At 39.4% G+C, this 14,357-nt stretch overlaps 1 protein-coding gene across 2 annotated transcripts; it reads right to left on the reverse strand.

The window, feature by feature from the left end:
• On the reverse strand, nucleotides 1–9,027 carry LOC139644703 (5'-AMP-activated protein kinase subunit beta-1-like). 2 transcript variants are annotated; one of them, XM_071520161.1, is made up of 8 exons: nucleotides 8,966–9,027; nucleotides 7,774–7,962; nucleotides 7,473–7,642; nucleotides 6,664–6,757; nucleotides 5,830–5,944; nucleotides 4,807–4,940; nucleotides 4,324–4,392; nucleotides 1–2,579 (listed from the first exon to the last, which is right to left on the reverse strand). In XM_071520161.1, exons 2-8 carry the CDS (start codon nucleotides 7,921–7,923, stop codon nucleotides 2,502–2,504), a joined length of 810 nt encoding a protein of 269 aa, XP_071376262.1. In that variant the 5' UTR covers nucleotides 7,924–7,962; nucleotides 8,966–9,027; the 3' UTR covers nucleotides 1–2,501. The 2 variants fall into 2 exon arrangements, with proteins under 2 accessions (XP_071376262.1, XP_071376263.1); XM_071520162.1 differs by having other exon boundaries at nucleotides 7,774–8,026; nucleotides 8,966–9,012.
• Between the last annotated feature and the right edge of the window lie 5,330 nt (nucleotides 9,028–14,357).

Genomic DNA, 14,357 nt, shown 5'->3' on the forward strand with positions numbered 1-14,357 from the left:
TAGAAATCTCTCACAAAATGGAAAAAAAGTGTACACACCAGCATGGTTCAAAGGGCTACAATAACAAAGATTTCAATGATTGCAATTTCTTTAAAAGTTTCTACGTGTAGCATTTTAACATCAATAAATCATTACCGCATTAATTTCGAGACATTAGTATAATTACCATAAACAATTCAGACCATCACCAAGAAGATTGGCAGCCTCTACAGTGCAATTTACATTGTGAGCCACCGGGTCGGATTTGGCAGGAAATCTGATGGATTACTTTACTATTACACAAAGGGAGATCGATTTATGGCACAAAACAGGAAGAGCGTGCTGTTCTACAAGTGCAAACAAAGGTAAAACTTTCAGAGTTTCTCACAATGGTAGATGGTGGATCAAATGAAACGCCTATTCCAACATGTTTATCCTTGAGAGAAAACAAACACGCAGAGCAATACCAGAGAGAGGTACAAGTAGCAACATCCTCTATGTACCAGAAATCAATGGGGTTTGTGGGCATTATCAATACCACTGGCATGAGAGAGAGGCTACCAATCATTTTGACCATGGTCTCATTTGTTTATGGTAATTATACCAAGGTACCATAATTAATTTTTACAATGATATATTGATGTTTCAGACTGTTACACATAATATCTTTAACTCAGAGCATATTCCAATCCTCCAGACTTCTTGTGAAATATACACAGACCTTTAACAATATAGACAAACATATCTTTATCATAACAAAAATCTTCAGTAACAGTACCAGTCTGTCACATGTTCCTGTGCTGGTCCCTTGATCAGTGTTGTAGTTCTTGAGCTCAGTCTTGGCCTTGTGACCCTCCTTGAGACAAAGAGACGTGGACTTGTCTTGGTCTTTGATCTAATTTGTCTCGTTCTCTTGTTTATGTCTTTTTTAGCTGAACAACCAATTGAATGAAATGGTCTGAGATTTGTCTCTGTGGGAATAGGCGTAGCTACTATAGGTTGGCAACTTTGCATGGCACAAACCCATGCTGTCATGTTTACTATGCCAGCAAGGTACATCATCAGCTATCTGGTGTTACTCTAATGTTCTGCATTACTTTTACAGAATTACACTGCATAAAAGAAGGAAAATCATTCTACCACTACAGCAATAGTGGATCAATAATTTGAAGAATGCTAAATTGACTGACAATCAATGAGCAAAGCGCTATTCCTCTGACACATCATGTGTTGTGCTGCGATGAGCGTTATGTGTACACTGCAAATTAAAACTAAATGTATGTCATTAAAGTACAAAATTAATATTGCAATTGTAAAGTTTAGACCAAATTCTGTTCTCCGAAAAGACTCAACTTATTATGGTTTTGGTCTCATCTGGTCTTTCTCCTAACTCTATCAGCTAAGTCTCGTCTCAGTCTTGCCTGGAATGGTCTTGACCTCAACACTGCCCTCGACTACATAAAGGGAGCTGTTTGACCTAACATTAACCAAAGTTATATAACGTGATCCTACACAAATTCAAACAACTATACAAATGAAACAAAAATTCTCTACTGTGTGCTGTGTGAGCATTACTAAATAAACTAAACCCATCACATTAGAGACAAATAGACAAAAGAAACAGCAGTGGAGAACTTGTTGCAGTGCATTTTTTTTCCTTGTCTGACCAATCATGATGTCACATTTCACCACATCCACATCTTGTTTGAACCCGTCCCGTCTTCTCAACCAGAGATTTCATGTCCAAACACAAGTATCTCACAAGCCTCTGTATTCTCTGAACACTTACAGATTTCCCCAACAACCCCAAACCTCCACATCACATTTCCATCCGTTTTGAAAACAGACATGTAATAGTGTTCTACCTCGTTATTATCGCCTCTCTATGCCTACTGAGCAAAGCCGTTGTTTTGAAAACTACAGAGGGCAGTTGGTGAAACAAATAAGAAAGGCAGATTAAGGAGGATTAGAGTGACTGAGAGACGTTTATCATCCTAAACAGATGTACATAATAACTGCATATACGAGTGTACAAAATATCATCTCAGACCTTTTAGCCCCTTACGACTCGAAGCTCAACCTAAAATCCTCATGCAGGGAAACTTGAAACTTGAACTGCTTTGAAAGGCCGTGTCTGAAGAGCTTAGGTTGGAAAAATTAGTGTTACATTTAAATGACCTCTTAAAACCCATTTTTACAAACAGGCTTTTAAATGATTTGTCTCCAGCTACTGCATGTTAGTTAAATTGTACGTGCCTGCTTTATTTTCACATAATCCAGTTTTAATGTATCTTTTGGCTTCTATGTATTACTGTAAAGCAGTTTGTAAACACTATTTCTGAAAGTTGCTACTTGCTCTTCTTCATGGCAGAATGTGGATTTAATAGGTGAAATCCATAAGGGAAATGGCCCGGATTCACCTGGTCTTTCTACTTAATGGAGAGAGCAGGTGGACCTAATAGTTTGTACACTCAGTGTGCAGTAATACACTGGGGTAGAATTAACAACATAGGGGTCTTCAGTCAAATGGGCTTATAGAGTAAGGTGGTGACATACTTCTTCTTGTAGCGGTGTGTTGCGCTGAGCACCATCACCCCATCCTGCGGTAGAGAAAGAGAGCATGGAGGAAATATTAGGCTACACTTAAAAACAATTCACAATTCCTAAACAATTATGAGACTCAGTAAGATGCACACTAACCAGCCTGTCAGTGTAACAAAGTTGTAATTTGTACCAGATAAACATCTGTTGACAGTGGAGACAGCAAAATATTTAAAAGTCAGCCTGCCTGCCAGCCATCAAGATAAGCTAAAATATTATAAAACAGAAATTCACATTTGTTTTCACAACAGGAAACTGTCAGGTTGGATGAGAAGCTACAGGAGCAAATTTCCCTTCTCCTGCACTACCACGGTTAGTTTAGTTTTGTTTAATTTCATAGAAAATCAGTATTAAAAATCACATTACAAACATGCAATACACTGTCATGGGGAGACACAATAAAGTCACAGTCTTATTTTGATTGTGGTCCTTGATGTTTCAGACAGTGGCAAGATGTCAGCAGAATGGACCTTGATACTAAAAAGACAATGGCGACCAATGAAATGCACATAAAATCACCATGGAGATAATTTATGTCACAATTAACTTAGGGAATGAAAGTATGAAACTATAGAAAAATGTAGTTTGATCTGATTGTATAGGTCAGTATTACACTTCTATATTAGCCAGGACTTGAATTTTTCCCTGAAGTGAGTAGGATTAGCTAATCCTTTAATGGACAGAGGTTGTTTATTCCACTTTACAGCTGCAGAGAACCTGGAAGAACATTTACGGGTATTTGTCTTAAAGCTGGGCAGGCGCCGGACAGCAATGCGATATTCATGAACTTGTCCGGCCCTCTGTAAATAGTTCCTCAGGTACTTTGGTGCCTTGTCATTAGTGATTTTGTGGACCATGTTGAGTTGCAGTTGGATCAACCCTCCAGCCACCGAAGCTGCTAGAAGTCTCTTCTACATTCTCATCATAGTTAACCTGACTGTCTCTAGAGAGGCAAGGCAAGATGGCGGCAGGGGTGTTTTGGCACCTCTTTTATCTTGTGCATTAATCTTGACTTTTGTCGGTCTGCTTTAGTGACATTTTAATGATAATTCTACGCTTGTATCCCGGGGTTAATTTTACATCAATCGAGTATCTCTAAATGTGTAAAGCTGCAATTTGGTTTTGATTGAGGTTTTGATGAGATTTGTTTGATCACAATTACAAAGCTCCTAACATCAATATGGCTTTCAGGAGAATCACCCACATTAAAAACAAAAATTACTATTAAAAAAGTAGCCAGCTGGAAATGAGTCAGCAACTGGCTATTTGATAAGCTGCCAACACTTACGGAAAACACTGTGTGCAGTTTAGATGGGAACCTAGGAGCAGGGGACAAGTGTGTACTCTGCTTGCGTGTTTTGTTTTATGTTTTTCCTTTTTTCCCCCGTTTATTCCAACCTTACTGTCTGTATCTTGACATTTTGAATTTTAGTTTGTTTGTGTCTTGTCACAATGTGGACAAGACACACTTCAGCTACCCTATTAGCAGCTTGTTATCATTGCTGGCATTCCACAGATACACTTTGCCCTGCAACCTACATGCACGCCTGCTAGTAGCAGCAGCAGCATCTACTTTCTATTAAAAATGCTAACAAAGCTAGTCATTTTTAGGATGACTGATGTGACAATACAGATACACTTTTCCCACATTGCAAGAAGCACCTGGTGCTGAAAAGTGGCAGACAAAAAATGTCAAAGACTGTCTTTAACAACACTTTTGATTCAGTCTACTTGTGACCTTACCTTAATGGAGAGAGCATACAGGTGGTTGAGCATGACGTGGTTGGGCTCTGGGAGTAATGCAGGGTCACACTGACAAAAAACAAAAAAAGACAATTAACCTTTGAAGAAGTAGACAACAAAAGATCTTTGATTTTCCATTTCAAAATGTCACACTTTTTCCAGGCCTTAAATTTTCGATTTGACCTTTTTTATTGTGTTTAATATGATGTATGCTGATATTTACTGGGAAATTATGACTATATGGCCATATGAAAATGTCAACTAGACCATATTGCTCTATAGCTGAAGATAATTGAAGTGGGTGAAGGAAAAGTATAAGAGGATAAAGTGACAGCACAAAATAGCCAGAAAGAATAGGCAGGGAGGTTAAACAACATTATCAAGAAAATCTACAATGGGAATGAATGGGAGTTGTGTGTCTACAATGGCTGAAATGTTTTTTTCAAAAAAAGAGAAAACAAAATTGCAGCCTGGGATACTTACAGAAATTCCAGTGTCTTTGTTGAGGATGACCTGCAGCAGGTGAGGCGGGAGGATGGGTGGAGACTTAAACTTTTCTTCCTGTTTGGGAACATAGGCGTCCTGATGGTACGGCCCAGGAGGGGAGCTGGAGAGGTCTGACAGAGGAAGAGAGGAGAGCAGTTAAAGGTATTAATATGTAGCCAGCAAGGGGAGAGCATGAATTCAAAATGAACAACTTAGTTAATGTGCTGCTGCGGTCTGTTTAGCTCACACCCCAACACACCTTAGTCCTATTTTCAGGTGACTTTTTTGTGTCTTTTTCTGTTTGTTTTTTTTGTTTTTTTTATAAATACTCTGAAATTGCTAAATAATTTTTCAAACTTTTCCATACATCCCAGAGGTGGAAGTGGTTGGTACTGACTGGTATTTAATATGGTGCTGATAGTGGCTGGACAACGTGGCCACATCTATAGCTGAGGCTTTTATTTTCTCCTACAAATATTATAATTTAAGAAATGACAGTAGGTTTACTGTGAAATGTGTGCAGTCATATGTGTATGGGGTCTGAACAACAAAACGTTTCCATACTTTACAGACTTTTGTGTAAATCCCAAACATGTCAAGACATGGAAAAGATTAAATTAGTTTTTTATACCTTATACTTTGGTGTTTTATACTTTTTTGGTAGCTATTATGTAGCCACTATAATAAAGGCTCTTACATTTTTGTACCTGCAGACGGAGTGCCATTGTTTTTCTTTAGGGAATTCATGTCTTTACTTCCTCATATGTATCTTACGTGACTGGCAAGGAATATCCCTAGTATACTTTGGGTATTGTTGTTATCTGCCAACCACAGAGCACCAGTTTTTTGCCGTCCTCTACTATCTCAGATCAAAGAAGCCCTCCTTTCTTATTCTTTTTTCAAGTTGTTTTATTATACTTTTCCAGCCTTTCCAGACCTCTGTAGGAACCCTGTACTCTATTCTACTGTGTGTAGAAATGACTGTTAACAAAGCAGACATAAGGGGTGGTGAGCGCTTACCTGACATGTCGGAGCATTTCTGTGAGTCCACCATGAGAGCATCAAACACCTCAAAGTCTGTTTTCTTCACCTGGATGATATTGTTGACTGTGCCGAGCTGGTTGGTGATAACTGGCTGTGAGGAACCATGAGATTCAAACTGAGTCAAACTCACAACTAAAATTCAACATTACAAATAAGCACAACGGGACAGAAGCAAAACAAGCCCCTTGAACAACTCACCACTGTACAAAAAGAAGAGTGGTAACACCTTCACACTTTTTGGAACATATGATAGTTATGAAGATGTCACTTCAAACTTGATTACTATTGTCAGATGACCTCTGTGTTTGCCAAAAATAGGTATGTGATACTATGTGTGTACATTATGTGATGTTGTGCAGTTGTGATGATGTATGTAGGCTATTTTTTTCTGTACTATATTAGCCTATACAAGACATTTTAGATAGCTATAGTCTATTTAAAAGCAGTAATTTAAAATTAGCAGTAGCTACAAAATCCATGTGCACACATCTTTTATATTTCAGTTGTGAAGTACAATTATGTTAACTGCACTGTCCTGATCAAATAAACTACTAACTAAAATAAAATACATTTGATCTGGATTTTTTTGCTTTCCAAATATTTCAGCCATGGCAGATCTGTACTGGATTAAATTTACAGATGTAGATGGTAATAATAACAAATACAGGACCTGCCCCAGTAAAAGTTTGAAAGGGCTTCATGTATTCACAACTGCAACAGTTCTTCTAGCTGCACGATGGGGAGTCGATCAAAGAGCTTATTTGACAAAAAGTGTGTATTCCTTTGAGGTGATCATGAATGTCTGCTGACCTCAGTGGGGTCGTGGGTCCACTGGCCGTCCACATAAAACTTGTACTGATGCTCGCCTTCAGGTAGATCAACAATGGCCACAAAGTTGTTCTGACTTTGAGAAAGGAGAAGAGAGAGCATTAAGCACACAGTTATGACCCAAGTGTTCAAACTTACAGGTGGTATGTATCTGGCCTCTAAAGGGCGTGTGCTGTTTTTTTGACTAGTCACCACATTTCTTTGACCATCCTGCTCATAACAGCCGGACAGGTTAAACTGGACCTAGATCAGCATTCTTACTCCCAGAAACTTGAAGGGATACTGTGACATTTTGAATTTTAGTCGTTAAATTTTGTTCACCTGAAAGTTGTTGCGGCAAATGGGGTTCTACATGTCTACATTTGGTAACACACAGTTTATCAGTTTAAAATGCCAATACAGAAACCTTTTCCCCATACTATAAGGTATAGGTGATGAAAAACAAAAGACAAATCATCCCTTAAATATATACCCATCCCAGAGCATTTGTCTAAGGGAAAGATGCAACCTTAATTGATGTTGTACTAATTTTCCATATATGACTCCTAAAATTATAGCCTACATTTGGTAACTAAAATATATACGTGCTGCACTGAATTTTGTTAAGTTTTGGTTTTCATATCATGCAATTTTGTTTCATTCTTATTTTATTTCATCCTATATATGTTTACATACTGTATACATTTTTGCTTGTAACGTGCACCTGTGTGTTCTGTAAAGTGTAAAGCAAAAAGTCATTAAACATATCTATAAAAAAATATATGTCCCAGACGGTCAGGCTACTCTCTCACCTTCTGATAAGGGGGATCTTGTTGGCCCAGTTGTTGAAGGATCCAGACAGGTAGACCTCCTTGCCATCTCCAGTCCAGCGAAACACCGTGGGCCGGTCTAAAGCTGGCCCCTTGTCATCTGATTCCAAGTCCTGCTGCCATGCAAGGAACTCCTCTTTCTCTAAAGGAGCCTACAACCATAAAATACCACAATTAACTGTTCCTCCTCCATTCATTTAGCTCATGTATGATGGATTCCAAGAAGTCTATGGGCACCAACTGACAGATTATCTGAATTCCCCTTAACGGCGCTATAACTTACTTTCATGTCTTCGCCGTGAAAGATATCTGCATCCTCGGGGCTGTCCATCAAGATTTTTGGCCTCTCTCCCTCCTTGGTGCCTCGGCTGTCCCGGCGGTGAGCCTTCTCCCCCTGGCCCATCGCAGCTCTCTCGCTGCTCGTGTTCCCCATGACTTCCTCGTCCTCTTCTTGTACGCTGAGACAAGGTCACTGCCGACAGATTTACATCCAGTCAGCCACTCACAGGAGAGTACATCGGACGAGACGGTAAATTCTTTAAAATAAAGTTAATAAATCATTAATAGCTGCCACTGGAGTACTGACGACTGAACTTGCTGTGTGAGACCTCATCACTCAGACTTGAATGATTACATTTTTCCACCTGAAGCACTCCTGCTGAATGGATCCCTCTCCTCCAGCTAACTGCTTGCTTTCATTAGGGAAGAGATGGAGGTTTGTCCGCAAAAACAACAACAGATTCAAAGACAGTAGCCTGTTGCTATCCTAGTGCTCAACATGTGTCTATCGCACATGTGCACTTTACAGCTCTGTTCTATGGTATATTTCAACTTACTTTATCCTTTAACTTGCTTTTTATGAAATACTATTGCACAATTTACTGGCACTTTACAGCTTTGTTACATCCTACGTCACAAAATTACAACCAACCAATGGTAAGGCGGGGTCAGAGCCACAGTTGCCTGACTATATGTGACCATGGCATGATCAAGGGCGAGAAAATCCTAATGTTTTTTTTCCCTAAATAGATGTAGCCAGCTTCACAGGACGGTGCAGACCCACATAACGGTACTGCAATGCCACTGACGATTTAACTAACGTTAACCGTCCAAATGATGCTAACCACCAACGGTTGACGAGTGATTCACTGGCCAAGGCTAGGTTACATGATGGTAAAAGGTAAAGTGCATGCCACAGCTCGCCTGCAAACTCATTGGGTATATTCCGACTAACGATAGACGGTGGATAGTTTTCAATCTAACGTTACTCCTACTAGTGCAGAACAGACTGGCTAACGTTAGCTGGCTAGCTAACATCAAGGTGTAATGTATCGGTGGCTGGCTGGTGGAGAGCTGGTTGATCTAGTCAGGAATTGATGGTCAAGACAGTGGTGCAGGCTGTTCGAATCCTTGAAATAATAACCATTCATAACGAATGTCCTGATGATTAATATAGAAATATATATTTTATTTACCTGAGACGAGTTTCTAGGTAGTGTCGTACAGCTCGTCATTTTCAGCCAGTCCAGAAAACAAAACATTCGGTTGCTCTGAAGGAACCCCGCCCCCCGGTCGGCGCATGCGTAGTAGGTCTAACGGGAGAATGAATGAAACTGCCACTTTATTTATATTACTGGAGACAATAACGTGTTTGAATCAAGGCACAAGCGAATATATAATTTTCTCAGCTATCCCTATTATAATTTAAACAGTTTATAATTACTAGTCAGCATAATTATGTAAATGTTGTCGTGCTGTACCGTCGTGTCATCATGATTGGTCTCAGTAAACAGTTGTGTAACTTCACATGTTGAACACGAGATGGCAGTGTGGCTCAAGGTCAAACAGAATATACAGCTCATTTCACATATATTGAGTCATATTGTTTTTGTTTTTTTATTGATATGTTTGCCCTTTTGTTGACACTTATTTAGTACGGTTTCGTTCATTATTTCATTATTTTAATTATTAGTAGTATTAGTATTAGTATTATAATCTGAATTCCAGATATGCATATATTGAGACAATAAATATATACGTTTTTAATTCAATTTAAATTTATTTTATTTTATTTAATCTAATTTAAATGAATTTAATTTAATTCAAGTATTTATTTATTGTTTATTTTTTATTGATATGTTTTTCCTTTTGTTGACAGTATGGTTGCTTTTTCATTTTCTTTTTTTTTATTAATCTGAATTTCAGACAGGACAGTCTGTCTAATTGACATAGCTCCTAATTTCACTATATTGAAAATTTAGCAATCACTGTGAAGCGGTTTATAAATTTATAGTTTCTAGGAGGTCACAAGCTATCTCAGCTTTGATGATAGTTTAATCCCTGTGTCAGAATTTGCTATAGGATTAAAAGTACATATCCTTAGTTCCCACTATTTATAGTTATTTCACCAACCTTCCCTCTGGGCATAGGCTACAGTCATGTCTGATCGTCTGTCAGCAGTAATATGGATTTCTGTAGCAAAAGCTGCAGAATATGTTTCCATCTCTGTTTGTCCCCTTACGCTTTCTACGTCATTATACCAGCATTCCCCGATTAGCCCAATTCAGTTATGCTCAAATGCAGACACACATCCAATAGGCCTAACGACCCCCAACCCCCCCCCCCCCCCCCCCCCCCCCCCCCCCCCGCCCCCCTCCCAGAAATAAACACTCCAGCATCCTCGGGACACGGGGGGGGGGGGGCATCCGGGGCTGGAGGCCTTGGCACGTAATGAGGACCTAAATAAAAAACTGTCCAGCAGAGATGTGTGAACCGATGGGAGGCTGGATGGATAAAAACAGAAGAATTACATTTCACAAGGCCCTATTATCGGGACTGTCACAGCAGAGGCAGCCCTGAACAACGGGCATGGCTACAGCTGATTGCAGTGTTGAGAAGTCGGTCCAGACAGGGTTTTCAATTACAGAAGAAAAAATGTCCTGTCCCCCCACCCCCTCTGCGACCTTTATGCCCTGTAACATCCGGATTACACCGCTGGTCTCTCCTCATGAGGATGCCAGGCGACGTTGAAAATGCTTTTTTTGAGAAATCTGACAGCGATGACACTGTTATTCCAGTGCAGTGAATTTCAACAAACTGTGTGTGTGTGTGTGTGTGTGTGTGTGCTTGTGCTTGTTGTTGTGCAGGTGGTGTGGGAGCGAGTGGGAAAACGAGGAGGTGTGCGCCATGCATGCAACACCGTACAGCACTTCAATATTTCATCAAACGAGCTCTGAGAAAACAAGAGAGAGGCATGTTAGACTGGTTTGCCCTGGAACCAGACGGCTGCCTTCGGCTCGCAACCGGCCGCAGAGACTAAGTGGGCTCCGAGGAAGGAGGTGGCCGGGGCCGGCGGGGGTGGGATGTGATGTTTTGCTTGCGTGGGTGGGTGTAAAAATGGATTTATGGTCAGAGAGATATGGAGTCGGCTGGTAGGCTATATGGGATGTTGGGAGTTTCATGTGTTTTGAGGACTGGAGTTAAGTTGGCAGCGGCAGAACATGCACCTGCAGGTTGGAAGAGGGTAAATCCTTGGATCATAGCAGGATGTATTTGTGCCTTCCAAAGCCTCTGTGTCCTGTATTTCAGCCAATATTATTGGTGTGACTGGGCAATTCTTGTGCCAAGGATAAGACATTATGTGCATGAATATATGTAGCCTATAATCATTTACACATACCCCCTCTATCCTTTACACATACCACCCTTCTATCTTTCTCTATCCTTCTCTATCCTTCTCTATCATCTATCATGTCTCTATCAATCAATTCAATTCAATTCAATTACTGGCATGACTAAAACAAAAAAAACAATATTTCCAAAGCATGAAACAAGAAATTAATCCTCAATTAACCAACATTTGAGAAAATCTATCTATTTCTCTGTCTATCTATCTACCAATCTATCTATGTACTGTCTATCTATCTATCTATCTATCTATCTATCTATCTATCTATCTATCTATCTATCTATCTATCAATCTATCTATGTACTGTCTATCTATCTATCGATCTATCTATCTATCTATCTATCTATGTACTGTCTATCTATCTATTTCTCTATCTATTTCTCTATCTATCTATCTATCTATCTATCTATCTATCTATCTATCTATCTATCTATCTATCTATCTATCTATCTATCTATCTATCTATCTGTACTGTCTGTCTATCTATCTATCTATCTATCTATCTATCTATCTATCTATCTATCTATCTATCTATCTGTCTATTTGTCTATATATCTATGGACTAGGCTATCTATCTATCAATCTATCTATCTATCTATCTATGGACTAGGCTATCTATCTATCTATCTATCTATCTATCTATCTATCTATCTATATATCTATCCATGTACTATCTGCCTATCTATCTATCCATCTATGGACTAGGCTATCTATCTATCTATCTATCTATTTATCCATGTAGCTACTATCTGCCTATCTATCTATCTATGGACTAGGCTATCTATCTATCTATCTATCTATCTATCTATCTATCTATGGACTAGGCTATCTATCTATCTATCTATCTATCTATCTATCTATCTATCTATCTATCTATCTATCCATGTACTATCTGCCTATCTATCTATCTATGGACTAGGCTATCTATCTATCTATCTATCTATCTGCATGCAGAAATTATATGTTATACAATTTCTTTGTACCATCTCAGAGAATACACTTTGATTCTGCCTTTGGACTGCATTGTCATTAACATTGAGCTCTCATTAATTACTCAAAACTCAAAATAACTACCTTAGAGATATTAGGAAAATTTCTGCTTTTTCGTATTAACAACCTGAATGACCGTTTTGATTGAATTTCTCTCTCTGCCCAAAAAGCCCACAGAGGTCTGACAGCCTCAGCAGAAATCCCAGGGCGGCTCCTCTGGATAAAAGGCCTGCTGACGAACATCGCAACGTGACTGATGTGATGACATTTCAGCGTGGCTCCATTAGGCAGCCGGCCGGGGGTCTGGCACCGCCGCCCGCTCCCCCGACGCCCAGGACCATCGCCATGCTGTTCACCATTACTCATCCCTGTTGAGCTTTACCCACCGGCGCACCTCAGCCAGCAGCCGGACCTGACACGCTCTCTGCGGGACAAGCTGGATAACCTTTCCATGAGCTGGTGATGATTCACAAACTAACATTTTCACTTGTTGCCCTGGCACGCACGACACATGCACACTGCAAAAAAATATCCATCTTAACAAGTCATTTAGTCTGTTATTGAGTCCTAAAATCTTACTTTTCTTAAAACAAGTGAAAAATTCTGCCAGTGGGGTTTGATAATTTCACTGGTTTCCAATGCAAATCAACTTGTTTCAAGAATTTTGTAGAATCAAGTGTTGTTTTCTTGATAGTAGTGCAGTGATCTGCCTTATTCTGACTTGTTTCAAGATACTGACATTCGTTTCTAGAAAATTCCTGAAACTGCATTGGAAACAAGTGGAGTTTCATTCTCACCTCAGTTTTTCTCATTTTAAGAAAAATAAGATTTGAAGACTAAATGACTTGTTAACATGGGTGTTTTTTACAGTGCCACACACACAAGCTTTTCTGTATTTATGTGCTTTGTTCCTTTGTGAAGCACTTCATGACAACCTGTTTTGTTGAAGCACTTTAATTTGACCTGACTACACTTGCCATTATTGAACAGTATGACCCCGCTGTCGTTCTGATGTGCGTCAAACCGTAACAGCAAGGCCGCTGTGGATAATTGCTGAAAACAGCTTGGCTACATCTACAGGAATTTAGAAAAATTATATCAGTTTATTTTGGCAATCAAAATTTGGTACACACCCCACAGTTGAAAGCTTGATTGGTTAATTGCCACATCAGGATTTGTTTTGGGCTAGTAGAAGTTTAGATTCAGTAAGTCTAAATGATGATTGGATCGATGTTGTTGATTGGATCGATGCTGTTGATTGGATGGTGTCCTATGGGGAGTTGATTGAAATCTTTGTGCTCAAGATGTGCACAAACAACACCAGCACACAACTGCACTTTAGTCTGTGCAAAACTGCAGCAACATGTAACATACAGTACAAAAAACATACATTGATTGATTGTACAGAATCTTCAGACTACCTTTTCTTTCTATGAAATACACACACTCGGTAAATACAGGTGAAAGCTATGATCAATTAGGTTATTGATTTCACTTTCTGCTATTAGTCCACTTCAGTCATGAAGGGCAGATTCAGATGATGGGGAGGAGACGGGGTTAAAGGAAAAATCATTAAGCCTTGACACAACAGAGACATGGATTGTGCAAAAGGAGGGCAACTGCACTGTGCAGGAAGCTGTTCCAAGTATTGTGAGCACTCAGTATAAATTGGGGTGAAAAACTTTTTCAGCTTTTACTTTTTATAGCATATTGTCAATGTCAGCTAAGGTGATATAAAAAGAAACAGGGATGCGATTTTTCTGGGTCTTCTTTTTTCGCCTGCCATACTCCCATTCATTTGTTTTGTTTTGTTGTTTTTTTTTTAAAAAGACTGTTTTTTGGCATTTTTGCCTTCATTAGCTAGTGTATAGAGAAGAGAGGCAGGAAAGATTGTGTACAGAGAGAGGGATGACATGCAAAAAAAATCCCAGCCCTAGAGCCACCAAGACGCCCCTGCCATTCATTTGTAATAGAAGATTCAATTCATTTTCTGCCTCTTCCTGCTTTTTGTATTCCTGTTTACAAGACATGGCCTGTAATCAAATTGCGTTGTTTTCTTGACGGCCGCCTAATGAGCATACAGGAATGAGAAATGAGGAACTTTGTACACAAATGGAAAAGAAAAAAAGTCATCTTTCAGAAGCATTCTAGATCAATCTTTCAAAGTCCCACGGACCTTTCTAGGTAGA

Source organism: Centroberyx affinis, unplaced genomic scaffold, assembly GCF_046629955.1.
Source record: "Centroberyx affinis isolate AG114_WGS23_722 - 3 ecotype Tasmania unplaced genomic scaffold, CSIRO-AGI_Caff_v1 ptg000774l_1, whole genome shotgun sequence".
NCBI classification, from domain to species: Eukaryota; Metazoa; Chordata; class Actinopteri; order Beryciformes; family Berycidae; genus Centroberyx; species Centroberyx affinis.